At 39.4% G+C, this 16,193-nt stretch overlaps 1 protein-coding gene and 1 pseudogene across 2 annotated transcripts; one reads left to right on the forward strand and one right to left on the reverse strand.

Annotated features, from left to right (window-relative positions):
- The first annotated feature begins 74 nt into the window (after positions 1-74).
- On the forward strand, positions 75-1,581 carry LOC126948931 (uncharacterized; annotated as a pseudogene). The gene has a single exon (XR_007723570.1). The product of XR_007723570.1 is annotated as an uncharacterized LOC126948931 (transcript).
- Positions 1,582-13,351: 11,770 nt separating this feature from the next.
- LOC126948229 (bifunctional purine biosynthesis protein ATIC-like) lies at positions 13,352-15,304 on the reverse strand. Its single transcript, XM_050779774.1, has one exon. It carries the CDS (start codon positions 15,235-15,237, stop codon positions 13,459-13,461), a length of 1,779 nt encoding a protein of 592 aa, XP_050635731.1. The 5' UTR covers positions 15,238-15,304; the 3' UTR covers positions 13,352-13,458.
- Positions 15,305-16,193: the final 889 nt, after the last annotated feature.

Raw genomic sequence — 16,193 nt, forward strand, 5'->3', positions numbered from 1 at the left:
CGCGCGCGTGCGTGCGATCCTTCCGCGGCGCCCTGGCACGGAGGGTCCCGGGAAGGGCGGGGGGAGACTGAGGCGGGGGCGCGGAGGGATACCGCCCCGGGACAATCACGGCCGCCACGTGCGGCAGGCGCCGGCCGGGCGCGGTGGCGTTGCGGCGGATGGCCGATCTTCGGACCCCGGGCCGGCGGAGAGGGGTGGCCCCCACGTCGCTCTCGGCACCCTAGGAACAGCAGCCGCAGGGACGCCTTGGAGCCCCGCGGCCGGGCCGCGATGTGCTTTTCTTCTGTGTCCGCTGCCCGGGATGCGGAATCTTGAGCCTTGGTGTCGGGTTGCAGAGTTGCCCTGGTGACGGGATGCGGAGCGTTTCCTCTTCTTTGTGGTGGGGGCGGCTGGTGGCAGGGTCGCCCACGCTAATCTCCGAGCCCCTAAGGGCGCCCTCTTTCCTGGAGCCCTTTTGCGCCTCGCCCATAAAGGCAGACCCGCGGGCGCGCGCCGGCAACCTGAAATCAGAGCAGGCGTCCGTGGCGCTCAGGCACCTTGCTGAGCTTCGCCGATCTTTCATTGTTGCTTCATTTGGGTACCAAGGGCCTCTCATTCTGTGGATTCTTTGCCTGGAAGAGCCCCCTTAGTGTTGCTAATCACGTGTGTGCTTAAATGGCTCGTAAATTCCGAACAAAACAAATAGCGACCTGTGTTACACCGTTTCTTGGTAACTGGGAAAGTTACTGGTGGCTCGAAGTATACGCAGAAAATACAAAGATTAAAAACTAGGGACGAGTTCACTGAATGAACACCATAACATTTCTGTTCTGCAGGGTAAAATAATTTCGGGACCCAGGTCTGGGCGAGATTTGCATTAACAAGGTAAATGGTGGGTGGAGTGCCTGAGAAGCTATTCGTATCGTCTTTGGTAGCCTCTGGGCACTAGGACTAGACATGGAATTAGGGGTCCGCCAACAAGGACTTCAATTTTAGGTTAATAGAAACCATCTGCCACTTAGGGAAAGCAAGCGCCGAAATGTAGATAAGTTGATGTTCACCCTTAAAGTTACCGTGTAAGGTCATGATTTGTAGGAGGATTAAGGCATGCATCTCTGGAAAGGGCAAGAACGTTGCTTTTAAAAGTCTAATTGGTTCTGAAGTTTGATGTTTTTTCTGCTGATTCCTTTAAAATGTTCGGCTACTAGAGAGAAAAAAGTACAGTAAAAGAACCCCCAAGTCGGAGACCTATCAGACTGAGAATATGTATTTTCTCATGTTCTAAAGATACAGAATACCTGTGTGGTGTAAAATGTGAGCCAAAAATTGTTTCATTTCTCTAAGTGTGCCTCCCACCTGATTTAATTACACTTAATTGTTCTTGTTTATAACTGCCTTTTATGGTGATGTTGATCATTTTAGTCCTTCGATCATAGCACTGTATCATCTTAAAAGCTAATAATAGATTACTTGTAACACAGGCTCACTATGTGAGAATTCATAAAGCTGTATGTACATTTATTATTGTACTCTTCATTGTATTTATAATTCAATAAATTGAAACAGTAAACAAAAAGGTAATGATAGAAAAAATAAAGTGATGATAACTTGAAGTATGTTGAATTTTTATTAATTTACTCTGAAGGTTTTAAAGTGTAATTTCTAGACGTTATTATCTTATTGTTATAGCCCAGAGTTGGAAGTAACTACATTCTTTTCCTATTCTTTTATTGTTGGCTTTAAACAGTGAAAGAATTGGACCAACAATATTTTCGAATGCAAATCTCAAAAGATTCTAAAACACATTTCTTGGGTAAAATATTCACAAAATTTAGAATTCCTGTCATTTTTCTATATTTTTCAAAATATAATTCATTTTAAATTACTGCTTTTCCAACATGATGTTATTTTTCTGGAATTGCAAACAGTAAAATTTAAACAACTGTGAAAATTCTGTATAATAGATTAAATTTTACAGTTTCAGTTTTTAGGTTATATATTCAGAGAGACTCCATTTGCTGTCTCCGTTTTCAATACTGTGATAAAATAACCTTTTTGTTGGTTGGTTAGTTGGTTTTCTGAGATGAGACTCCGTTGCCAGGGCTGGAGTGCAGTGGCGTGACTGCAACCTCCGCCTCCTGGGTGTAAGCGATTCTCCTGCCTCAGCCTCCAAGTAGCTGGGATTACAGACGCTTGCCACTACACCCAGCTAATTTTTTGCATTTTTGCTGAAGATGGGGTTTCACCATGTTGGCCAGGCTGGTCTCGAACTCCTGACCTCGTGATTCGCCTGCCTCAGCCTCCCAAAGTGCTGGGATTACAGGCATGAGCCACCATACCCTGCCACCTGTGCTTGTTTTCTTTAGAGCCAGCTTCCTTGAATGCTGCTTTATTTTCCATTTGCATCTTTCTCTACTTTTCTGAGAGTAACTAATGGCTAGGATAATAATTGTAATATCTGGGCAGAAGTCTAGAAAAGTTGCTATGTTGTTGATACAAATATCCAGAATAATGTAGCCATTAACAATCAGTAGCATATTCAAGTTTGGAGTGCATTATTATGCATTCTTTCTAGAAGTATTTTATTCTTATGGAGTAAAGCAGAAACTGTAGTAAACCACATTCTTTAATGTGTGAGTCCAGTGGTGTCTGAACCACTTGAGTCCATGTAAAAGTCATTTGAAATTTTAGCAAAACTCAAACAAGAAATTATCTTTAAAATGTACACAACCTGATAATCACTGGGGACAGGATCTAAAACTACAGACTGTGATTACCCCCAAATTTAGTAAAACCATAATTAACCCTCTGTTATCTAAAGATTTCACCTGTATACTTCATTTCTGAAAAAAATTAATTGTAAAAGCAATATGACAGCAATAAAGTTTAGAAAATGGAGAAAAATCCTTAATCCCACAAGCTAATACAAATATCTTTTGAATGTATTCACTCTTTTATTTATGAGTTTTACAGTAAAGAACAAGGAGGAGTTATAATTCCGCATTTGGCCATTTTACCCTGAAATTCTGTGAATTTTTGCTTTTTATATTTTGAGGCTATTAGGAAAATGGACATTTAAATTGTTATATTTTTCCTTTCTGATGGATTTATTCTTTGTTATTTAGTAGTTACCCTCTTTATCACCAGTACTGCTTTTTGTCTTAAAATTTTTGTCAAATATTAAACATCCCAGCTCTCTTTTTATTGGTGTTTACCTTATATAACTTTTCTCTCCACCACCTCTCTTTCAACTGTTCTCTGTCCTTTTTGTGTCTCATAAACTTCACACAGCTGGATTTTGTTTTTTAATCCAATATGGCAGTATAACCTTTAATTGGCAAGTTTATTCCATTTACATTCGTTGTAATTATTGACATATATGTGGACTTGTTTGAACTAATTTTATTAGTCTCATTTTTTTTTCTATGCTTTTTTCTTCCTTGCTTTTGAAAAATAGTTGGGGCATGTGTGTCTTATTCTTCTGTATTTTTTTCAAATTTATGCTAACAATTTCTATTCTCTTAGTGTTACCCTTAAATTTTTGCCTTGCGTATTTAATACAATAAAGTTTTAAGTTAAATATCTTAAACACTACCCCTAGACAATCCAAAAACCTTAGAATGTTTTAAATCTGGGCACCTCTCTCCAGACTATCTTACACAGATGTTTGTTTATGTATGTGTGTATATATATGTACTTACATGTTTGTATTTTACTTACTATTCCTTTTCATATCTCAGATCATTCTATGATCATTTTTCTTTATTTCTAAAGTACATCTTTTAGAAGTTCCTTTAATAGAGGTCCTTGGTGAGAAACTTTATCTGAAAATGTATTTATATCACTTTCATCCTCTAACAATGGGTTTGATCTACAATGCAAAATGGACACTTGGAAGATGTTATGCGATTTCATTTTGGTTTTTGTCATTGCTGTTGTATCATATGGATGATTTGTCTCTTTTCCTCTGGCTAGTTTGGAAACTTTTTGTGTTTGCTCTTCTACAGTTTCACTATGATGTGTCTACTTTTGGGTTTATTTTATTCTACTTAGGAAAATAGATTTATATCACTTCTGTGAAATTCTCAGTCACTGTCTCTTCAATTAATTCCTTTTTCTCAGTTCTCTTTACTGTCTTAGAGTTCAGAATACATATGTTTCTGTTTCCTCTTCTGTTCTCCGTATCTCTTAGCTTCTTTCATCTTTTTCATCTTCTTACTACTCTCTATGCTCTATTCTGGGTAATTTCCTCAGCTGTGTATTCCAGATCACTGTTCAAGTATGTTTCATCTGTTGTTAAACCCCATACATTGAGACTTTTTTAATTTTTAAGTCTATTTTTCATTTCAGAAGTTCCATTTTATTGTTATGCATATCTTCCCAGTTATTCCTGATACTCTGGCATTCCTTCCCCATCTTTGTGGTTCCATGCTTCATTTCTTTAAACGTTTCTTACCTACTTATTCTGTACTCTGTATCTCAGTACTCAGTATTAAATGAAGCTTTTAAAATCTTTTGTTTTTGCCCAATGAAACCATTCCAATATATAAACAAGTTGTGTGTTGTTTTTAATCTATCTCACCCATAGTGGCTTGCCTCCTTGTATGCTTGGTGATCTTAAAGACTGTGAATGATATTTCATTGATCTTAATATGTGGGAAATTTAATGGCCTAAAAAGTATGGATACTTTTTTTCAAAAACAGTTTGTATCTGCTTCTACTATAGGTCCGGGGTGCTAGCAACCTGGGGGCACTTTAACCCTTTCTGTGGTGCCCCCTAAATACAGGAGTATCTGATTCAGCTCCTCACACAGCTGCCACTAGCATCTGCACTCAGACTAGCCCCATTTTTCCTGGTTACATACAGACTTCAGCTCTGCTTTCTGCTCAAGATTTGTTTCTCTTTATTTGGCGGGAAAAGGGTATTTTGAAGATTTTTCTAATACTTTCTGTATGAGGATTTCAGTTGCTCCACATTTGCACCAACACTTGATATTCTGTGTCTTTTTAATTTTAAACATTTTGCTAGGTGTATTATGGTATTTAATTATGGCTTTAATTTGCATATTTCCAATGACAAAGGCGAGTGTCTTTTTCATGTTGTTAGTCATTTAGGTACTTTTTTGTGAAATGCTTGTGCAAGTCTTTTGCTACGTATTTTTCATTGTTAATGACTATGCAGTAGTCCATCAAGTGGCTGTATCATAAGTTATCATTTCTTATTGAAATATCAGGTAACTTGAGACACAGTAACCAAAAGAAAACTTCTTTATGATCTCTGTGGTGGTGAACTTTGAATTGTGTGGACATGGATGAAATACATTCTTTTAAATGTCTGATGACAAGATTTAAAATATGAAGTGTGGCACTTAATTTGGTTAATCAAATGTGATAGACATTGCTGATTTCCCTATCCAGTGTGTACTCTTCTTCCTTGCTAACAGAATCTTGAATTTGCTTGAGATAATAGTAAATAATTTAAAATACCTCCGTAAATACCCTTCCAGCTAGGGTGATCATCTAGTCCATTGGCCAGTAAACTAGATCAAAAGCTACTTCATGGACAGCTAATTTTTTGTTGATACCTGTATCTTTCTATAAAGGACTGCTCAGCTGGCATAAGCTTTCTACTTTTAACCTGTCTTTTCTCTTGTCCAGATTGTGATTCAGTGTAAAGTGGAGCAGTCATTCCTAAGTGCTGAGCATTGTGCAGCAGGAGGGGAAAGGGCCTGTTCTCTCAAGGGCCTTCACTATCCATGCATTTCCTACCCCCAGACTCTTGTTACATTGGGTAAACAAACTCTTTACTTGGTTAAAGTACTGTAATCAGCCTCTGTTAAGTGCAACCAGACCCTGCTCTAACCAGAATATCCATTTTGCTATCCCACCTCAGGTCTCTAAGCATTCTAATTTATCCAGTTTTGCTTTTCCATAATGAGTTAAGCTCTTGAGGAAATGCTTTACATCTATTGCATCCCTATTGTAATAATGACTGAATTAGCCATATCATAGAAAATTGCTCTATTGATTTTTTTTTTGCAATAATACATTAAATAGTGCCCTAGAGGCTTCAAGGATTTCGTGTACCTCCCTAAATATCACATTAGCTGATAGAAAATTCCTTATGAGTCATGAGTCATTTTTTCTGATTTGATGCAGAAAAGAGAATTCTGGAAGCACATGTGGAGCATTTCATTCCAAGTTACACATGAACTTGAGAGATGTTTTTTGTAGAATTCCAAGGGTAAAGGCACAAAGCCTATAAAAACACTGGCCGTCTTGTTATCTGATATGTGAGAGAAATGCAGGCAATCCATCAAAACAGCCCCGAAAGAGATTACATGTCTAATTTTTCTTCATCTCAGTCCCAGAGGACAAATAATAAAATTTAATTGAGTAGCTATCTCCCCCAAAAAAGTATTAAATGAGGCTTTTAAAATCTTTTGTTTTTACCCAGTGAAACTCAGATATCACTTTGGGGAAAAATTCTTTCTGGGTTCACAAACATACTGAGAGAGAACTAAAAGGAAAGTGTAAATTGAGCAATGGCTGTGTTCCATTTACAAGCATTTTAAAAGTGAATGTCAAATATATAGATGTCTAAATCATTTGATTTTCAAAGAATGTAAACTTCGCCACCACCGCCTACAGCACCCCCATTCTTATTGAGAAATTTATATTAGGTAGCTAATTATGCACATAATAAGACTGTCAAAGATCATGTTGACGCCTTATCCCACTTTACCATTTCAGGCTAATCCAAACTCATAATACGAATAGATGTACATTTACCAAAGAGACCAGCAGCAGAACAAAAGCATAAACAAACATGAGAATAGGCTAATTTTACCAACCTGAGTCAAAAGTAAGTATTTTTAGAAGTAAGTGAGTAACAAGATGAAGTAGATGATGAAGGTGGTATGCAGGACTGTTAATAACTGAAATTCCAAATAGAATCCAGGGAGGTTAAAGTGAAACAGTTTCAATACGATTCCTTTATGTTGTAGAGGTTAGACTCACTTGATGACTTATGTGGCTCTGTTTTAAAGACCTCTTGAACAAAATATTTAATTGGAAAGATTTATTTACTATCAGTTCTTTTAGTGGATAGTAGCTATTCCTGGTAATATTAACATTTTTCAAATCATATAACAAGTATTGAGCTCTCGCTCTTGTTACATATACCAAGTATTACATATAACAAGTATTGTAGCTCTTGTTACATATAACAAGTACTACATATAACAAGTATTGTAGCTCTTGTTACATATAACAAGTATTGTAGCTCTTGCTACAGCTGTACTTGTTGGTATGTATTAAGGATAATAGTTGTTAAAAAAAATCCTTGCCCTCTGATTTAAAGTCAGGCAGGAAAGTAATGCATGCAAAAGCACGTAAGCAATGTGGTCTGGCTGTAGAGTATGTGAGAGGCAAAGAAGGATATGAACTAATTATGTTACCATTAGATCACAAAATCAGATGGTAAACACTCTAGAAGGGCAGAGACGGTGAAAATTAATGGAGGCTGGAGTTATAGGAAACTAATAAAACAATGTTTCATAGAAAAGACCCAAGTACTGTGAGACCTTAAGGAATGGGTAGAACTGAAGTTTGATTTTCAAAATCATAGAGACAGCATAAGCCACTGATTCCCCCTTCCACTAGAAAAAGCAGCCCACAGAATGAGAGAAGATATTTGCAGCACATTCATCTGACAAAGTACTTGATATGATTTGGCTCTGTGTCCCCACCCAAATCTCATGTTGAATTGTAATCCTCACATGTCAGGGGTGGGGCCTTGTGGAAGGTGACTGAATCATGGGGTGGACTCCCTGCCTTGCTTTTCTTGTGATAGAGTTCTCATGAGATCTGGTTGTTTGAAAGTGTGTGCCACTTCCCTCTTCACTCACTCCCTCTCTCCTGCTCCACCATGTGAAGACTGTGCCTGCTTCTCCTTCACGTTCTGCCATAATTGTAAATTTCCTGAGGCCTCCCCAGCCATGCCTCCTGTACAGACTGTGGAACTGTGAGTCAATTAAACCTCTTCTTTATGAATTACTCAGTCTCAGGTAGTTCTTTATAGCAATGTGAGAACAGACTAATTCAGTACTCATTCAAGATATGTAAATAAACTACAGGACAATAGAAAAAGGGGGACAACTTTTAAGAAAAGTGGGCAAAGGCTTGAATAGAAAATCTGCAAAAGAGATTACAGGCCAATAACTACAGGAGAAGATGTTCAACTGCATTAGTCACCAGGAAAAAACAAATTATCTTTTGCACCGTCTTATACCCATTAGGATCGCTATTATAAAAAATAATAATAATAAGTGTTGGTAAGGATGTGGAGAAATTGGAATCCTTGTGCACTCTTGGTGGGAATGTAAATGGTACAATATGGAAAATAGGTGGTTCCTCAAAAAATTAAAAATATGATTGCCATATGATCCAGAAGTTTCATTTCTGGGCATATAAACAAAAGAAGTGAAAGCAAGAACTCAAACAGATACGGACACCCATGTTCATAGCAGCATTACTTCCGATAGCCAAAAGGTAGAAGTGACCCAAGTGTCCATGACAGATGGATAAACAAGTGGTGGTAGATACGTACAATGGAATGTTATTTAACCTTAAAAAAGAAAATTCTGGCACATGCTAAGACATGGATAAACCTTGAGGACATTACGCTTAGTGAAATAAGTCAATCACTAAAAGACAAATATTGTATGATTCCACTTATATGAGATACTTAGAATAGTTAAAATCATAGAGATAGTAAATAGAATGGAGGTACCAGGCCTGGAGGGAGGAGGAAGTGAATTATTGTTTAATGGGTACAGAGTTTCAGTTTAAGAAGATGAAAAGAGTTTTATATGTGGACGATGGTAATGGTAGCACAATAGTGTGAATAGAATTCATTCCACTGATCTGTACACTTTAAAATGGTTAAGATGGTAAGTTTTGTTATGTGTATTTTACCACAATTGAAGTTTAACCACAATGCAATATCACTATTTACCTATCAGAATGGCAAAAATGAAAAAGAAAATACCACATGTTACCAATCAGAACAACACATACACTGACTGCTATTAGGAGCGTAAAATAGTACAATAATTTTAGATGACGTTTGCGGTGTCTACTATAACTGAACATACAGAAACCTAAGACTTTACAGTTCCACTCCTAGATATATATCCAAGTAAAAATGCTTCCGTGTCTTCCCTAAGGGACTGCAAGAATGTTCACAGCAAATTCACAGTAACCCCAAACGGGAAACACCCAAATTCCTATCAAAAACAGGATGGATAATAAATGTTATATTCATGCAATGGAATATTATACAGCAGTGAGAATAAACATAATGGTAACTACTTTCAACATATGAATGAAACTCACAAACATACAGTTAAAAAATGTCAGATAAAGTGTATCCTTTGGGTGGATTATTTGAAAGGTGCCCTGGAGTAGTGTCATAGTACTGTTTCTTGATCTCCGGGCTATTTATATGGATGTGTTAACTCTGTGGAAATTCATCAAGCTATATACTTATAACTGGTGCAATTTTCTGTATTTTTGTCATAATTAAAATGAGAAATTTTGAAATCCCAACAGTTAGGTGTGTTTGCATGTGTGTGTGTCTGTATGAGAGACAGTGAGTGAGAGACAGAGACAGAGAGAGATAAAAAATTGGCAAACTTAATAAAATTCATACAGAAATGCAAAGGACCAAGAATAATCAAGAAAATGTTTCTTGAAGAACAACAGAACTGGAGGATATTTACTATTGGCTATCAAGTCTACAGTATATGTAATATTGGCACAAGGATAAACATATAGGTCAATAGGCCAGAATAGAGACTCCAGAAATAGATCTATGTATGGTCAATCACTTTTTCAAATAGATGTCAAGGTAATTAAGTGTGTGTGGGAGAAGATAATTTTTTCAAAAAATAGTGCTGGAACAACTGGACATCTGTGCAAAAAAATGAACCTCTACCCTTACATCTCACTCTCTGCAAAAAATTAACTCAAAGGGGATCCCAACCTAAATGTAAGAGCTAAAATTATAATATTTCTAGAAGAAAATGAAGAAGTCTTTGTGACCTTGAATTAGGCAAAGAATTCTTAATTAGGACACAGAAAGCATGAATCACAAAAGAAAAAAATGATAAATTGGACCTTATCATAAAGTTTTTAATTTATTTCTTTATACGACAAACTCTCATACACTCATAATGGGAATGTAAAATATGGTACAGCCTTTTGGAAAACAACTTGGCAGTTTCTTAAAATTTTAAACACACACCCACCATATGACTGAGCTATTGTACTCTTAAGCATTTATCATGGAACTTTAAATCACATGTTTACACAAAGACTTGGACAAAAATGGTTTTAGCAGCTTTATTTGTAATAACTCCAAGCTGGTAAAAAGAAAAAAACCAAATGTCCATCAGCAGAGGTATGGATTAGAAAATTGTGGTGTATTCATATAATGGAATATTATTCAACAATAAAAAATAACACATCTGATACATCCAACAACAGTGAACCTCAAAATCATGCTTAATGAAAGAAGCCAGACCACCCCCACTACAAAAGAGCACCTACTGATAGAGCTGACCTAAGAAGTTTTGAAATGCAATATTTCGACTTGATATGACAAGGCAGACAAAACTGTATATAAACGCTACACTCTGGTTGGTAAATTTGTTTCTCATAGGTGCATGGTTAGCAATTCTGAAACTCTTTTACATGTTGTGTTTTCTAAGGCTGCTGTAACAAATTACCACAGACTTGGTGGCATGAAGCCAGAGAAACTTAATCTTTCATAGTTCTGAAAACCGGAAGTCCAAAATCAAGGTGTTGTCAGAGCCGTGGTATCTCTGAAGTCTCTAGGGGAGAATCCTTCTTTGTGTCTTCCAGCTCCTGGTGGCTTCAGGTGTTCCTTGACTTGTGGCTGCTTCACTACAGTCCCTGTCTTTACCTGGCCGCCTGCTCTTGCCTCTATGTTTCTCTTCTCTGCGTGTCTCTTATAAGGATACTTGCCATTGGATTTAGGGCCCACCGGGATAATCTAATGTAAATAAATCTTGAGATCCTTGATTATGTCTGTGAAGACCCCTTTTCTAAATAAGGTTACATTCACAGCTTCCAGTGGTTAAGACATGAGCATATGTTTTTGAGGATCACCAATCAACATAACACACATGTATATAAAAATTGAATAAGTGCTTTGCAAACACTGTCACTGCCCAGAGCCCCCGACGTCAGCCATAGTCGACCCCACCATGCTCTTTGACATCACTGTCAATGGCGAGCCCCTGGGCCACATTTCCTTAGATCCATTTGCAGACAAAGCTGTTAACACAAAGACAGCAGAAAATTTTCATACTCTGAGCACTGGAGAAAAAGAATTTGGTTATTAAGAGTTCTTGCTTTCACAGTTTTATTCCAGGATTTATGTGTCTGGGTGGTGATTTCACATGCCATAGTGGCACTGGTAGAAAGTCCGCCTATGGGGAGAAATTTGATGATGAGAGCGTCATCCTGAAGTATACAGGTTCTGGCATCTTGTCCATGACAAATGCTGTACTCAGCACAAATGTTTCCCATTTTTTTCATTTGCACTGCTAAGACTGAGTGGTTGGAAGGCAAGCGTGTGGTCTTCAGCAAGGTGAAAGAGGGCATAAATAAGGTGGAAGCCATGGAGTGCTTTGGGTCCAGGAATGGCAAGACCAGCAAGAAGATCATTTCTGACTGTGGAAAACACTAATAAATTTGAATAGTGTTTTATGCTAACCACAAGAAAATAATATGCTGCTTCTGTAGCTCAGGAGAGCACCCCTCCAACCCATTTGCTCACAGTATCCTATAATCTTTGTACTATCTCTGCTATTCTTTAGGTTCCATATTTTTCTTATTCCCTTCCATGTCTAGCTGGATTACAGAGTTACATTTATGATCATGAAATAAAAACTAAATAACAAAAAATGAAAGTAATAAAAATTGAATAAGAAAATATATTGTAAATAATGAGAGCCAGGTTTCTCACTGACATGAGAAAGAAGTTACAAATAAGCAAGAGTGAAAGGTTAGAATGACCCCTGTGGTGCTGGATTAGAGTCACAGTTATCAGCATGAACTTATATTAATATGTATACAGATATATGAGCATAAATACAGGTATTGTAGATACACGGGTTAGTATACATACATATATCTCCTACCTCTGTTCACTAACAGAAGCTGAAGCAATGACACTCAAGTAGTAACAAGTACACATAGCACTTAGATCTTTATTTCTATTTTTTTTTTTTTTTTTTTTTAAGAAAAAAACTTCAGAAATTTTTATTTAGCAAGGGGGGGTAGGTTAAAGACTTGGGAAGAGGGTAGGACTCATCAGTCAAGGTGAACAATGGCAAAGGGTTTTAGTTGAACACAGGTGCAATGCACAGGAATGGTCAGAAGCACACAGGCAGGACACACAGATGCACAGGGCTGTCCTGATGAAGGAAGGCACTGCCCTCCCACTGTGCCCACTGCAGTGATAAGCCTGTAACTGGAATATTGGGTACAATTTCTGAGCACTGAACATCGACGACATTTTTATGTAGCTCCAGAGAGTGAATCTATGGCTGCTGAAATTCTGGGAAACATTTCACTTAGCACTAAGAAAAAGATGCATTAGATTATCCATACAGGGTGTCAGCAAGACTTACTAATCCCCTCTAAGGTTCCAGTTCACAGGTGTCAATCTGCTGTGTTTGAAAAGTAGACAACGAAGCTTCTCAGAAGTGTGATTAAAAATAAATGGCATGAGGCCCGGGCGCAGTGGCTCACGCCTGTAATCCCAGCACTTTGGGGGGCCGAGGCAGGTGGATCACGAGGTCAGGAGTTCGAGACCAGCCTAACCAACATGGTGAAACCCTGTCTCTACTAAAAATACAAAAATTAGCCAGGCTTGGCGGTACATGCCTGTAATCCTAGCTACTTGGGAGGCTAAGGCGGAAGAATCACTTGAACCTGGGAGGCGGAGGTTACAGTGAGCTGAGATCACATCACTGACTAGCCTGGGCAACAGAGCGAGACTCCATCTCAAAAAAATACATTTAAAAAAAAAAAAAAAAAAACAGCATGAGAAGACTCCCCTGGGAGGAAACATGGAGCTTTAAGACACTTGTGCCATGTCCTCTGGCTGCTCAGTCCGTTTGGTTCCCGTGAATGTTTATGTTTCACACAGGCAGTGCTGTGGGACGGGCTGAGCTCCGGCAGGCGGGGGTGCTCTGGAATTCCTCATTTATGTGTCATGTGTCAGTTGAAAGAGCCTGTATCTTTAACATAAAACACAACTACCAAAAACTATGGATCCAGTGATTAAGAGGTGCTGTTTTATTTTTTTAAAAAGTTATTCTCATAAAGTTTCAGGCGTGACTGTTCACCTACACATAAGCAAGCCAAAAAGCAGCGTGTGAATCAGTGGTGGAAGAGCCGAAGGTTCGTATGAGCGAGGATGATTCCCAGTTCGTCGCAGGCTTCAATCACAATTTTGTCAGCAGCAGAACCGGCGGGAGCCGCAATGTACGCCACACCACTCCTTTTAGCTCTGTCTACGTTATCTCTGAAAGGGAAGAAGGCATCAGAGCTGATAGAAACTTCAGTCAGTTTCTCAACCCATTCCTTCTTCTCTGCCTCAGTGAGTAACTCAGGGACTTCCTCAAACAATGCCTTCCACTTGATCAAATCTTCATCCTCGCCAATGGTTCCAGTCACGTATTGATCGATGGCATTGGAGATTTCTGCTCTCTTCACTCCTGTTTTAAACTTCATCGAAAGCACTTGTGGATGGTGTCTAAGCCACCAATAGTTTGCCTTATCTCCTGCAAGTCGAGTGCAGTGTATACGAGACTGCTGTCCTGCTCCAATGCCGATAACCTGCCCATTCTTGGCGTAGCACACGGAGTTAGACTGAGTGTACTTGACAGCAATGGTGGCTACGATGAGGTCTTGGACGGCTGACTCTGGCAAATCTTTATTCTTGGTAACAACATTGCTAAATAATGACTTGTCGACGACACCATTATTTCTCTTCTGGCTTAAATGAAGACCGAAGAGAGTTCGAACTTCATTTTCATCTGGTTTGTAAGACTGGTCCATCTGAAGGACACAGTAATTTCCATTTTTCTTTTTGGAAAGTATTGTCAAAGCTTCTTCTTCATATCCTGGGGCAATTATACCATCAGATACTTCTCTGGAAATAATTTTTGCAGTTGGTACATCACAAACATCGGACAGTGCAACAAAATCACCAAATGAAGACATCCTATCAGCCCCTCTTGCTCTTGCATATGCCGTTGAGATGGGTGTGAGGGTTTTATAGAGATCATAGACCATGCAGACTTTGGCCTCATCTTCACTGAGTGGAATTCCAACCGCAGCACCTGCTGGACTGACATGTTTGAAAGAGGCAGCGGCTGGAATACCTAACGCCTCCTTGAGTTCCTTCACCAGTTGCCAGGCGTTCAAAGCATCGCACAAGTTTATAAATCCAGGGGCTCCATTTAGAACTGTGATGGGAAGCTTGGGCTTCAGTGTGTACAGCTGGGCAGGGGTCTGATGAGGGTTCATTCCATAGCGCAAGGGCATCTGAGATATGCCTTTGCTGTACTGTCTCCTGAAATAATCTGAAATTGCTTCATCATATTGTGCCGTATGAGTGAATGCCTTCAAAGCTAACTGGCGTCTAGTCTCCAAGGAGGTGTCCTTACTCTCGGAGCTCTGCATCTCCGTGGACACTGCCACATAGTCCTCTGGTTCACACACTACTGTCACTCGAGCATGGTTTTTGGCTGCAGCTCTCAGTAAGGTTACTCCACCAATGTCAATTTGCTCCACAGCCTCCTCAACAGTTACACCTGGAGAAGCCACTGTCTTCACAAAGGGATAGAGATTGCAGGCAACAACTCTTATAAGATTGAAATCAAGTCTGGTCATGTCAGCATTATCTTCTGGGATATTACGAGCCAGGATTCCAGCATGCACTGCAGGATGCAAAGTTTTCACACGTCCCCCCAACATTTCGGGAAATCCCGTCAACTCGGAGACATCTCTGACTGCCAGACCAGCATCCCTGAGAGCTTTTGCAGTCCCTCCGGAAGCGACCAGATTCAAACCAAGAGAGGTCAGGTTTCTTGCAAATTCCACAAGGCCGGTTTTGTCAGAGACACTAAATAAGGCGAGCTGGCCAGGAGCCATGGCTGCAGGAACTGGGTTCGGGGCGAGCTGGAGGCAGCAGCAACGGCACCACGTGCGAAGGGAGGAGGGAGGCAGATCTTTATTTCTAAATATCTTTTTTTGTTTGTCTGTTTGTTTGAGATGGCATCTCACTCTGTCGCCCAGGCTGTAGTGCAGTGGCGCGATCTCGGCTCACTGCAACCTCTGCCTCCCGGGAGCAATTCTCGTGCCTCAGCCTCCCAGGTAGCTGGGATTACAGGTGCCTGCCACCGCACCCGGCTAATTTTTGTATTTTTGGTAGAGACGGGGTTTCACCATGTTGGCCAGGGTCTCAAACTCCTGACCTCAGGTGGTCCACCCGCTTCGGCCTCCCAAATCTAAATACCTTTTTCCAGCAAACAGAACCAGTGCTCCTTAAAGAAATGGTTGTTTCTAGATCTAGAGCAGAGTAATACAATATGAGCCAGGAGCATCTTATAGTGCCAGAAAGGAAGTGTCCAGAAAAAAACTCTATAGAGATGGAAATTAGATTAGTGAATGCCTATGGCTGAGATTGAGAATGAGAAAACGACTGCAAATGAAGATGCGGCTTCTTTTCGGGATGGTGGAAGTATTCTACAATTAGCTTGTCCCATTGCTTTTACAACTCTGTAAATATACTAAAATTCATATTGATATCATGTACCTCCTGATGTGATGAGTATGAAAGTTGAACATGTGCATACATGTCAATAAATTTTATGGTATATAAATTATACCTCAACAAAACTGATTAAGAAGAAAATGCTCAATAAAACAAACAAACAAAAAAAGGTCAGGCGCGGTGGCTCACACCTGTAATCCCAACACTTTGGGAGGCAGAGGCAGGGGGATCACAAGGTCAGGAGATCAAGACCATCCTGGCGAACATGGTGAAACCTCCATCTACCAAAAATACAAAAAATTAGCCAGGTGTGGTGGCACACACCTGTAGTCCC

Source organism: Macaca thibetana, chromosome 2 (genome assembly GCF_024542745.1).
Source record: "Macaca thibetana thibetana isolate TM-01 chromosome 2, ASM2454274v1, whole genome shotgun sequence".
NCBI classification, from domain to species: Eukaryota; Metazoa; Chordata; class Mammalia; order Primates; family Cercopithecidae; genus Macaca; species Macaca thibetana.

Coding starts and splice junctions, on each gene's coding strand:
- LOC126948229 (XM_050779774.1), bottom strand. CDS start 15,237: ATGGCTCCTGGCCAGCTCGCCTTATTTAGTGTCTCTGACAAAACCGGC.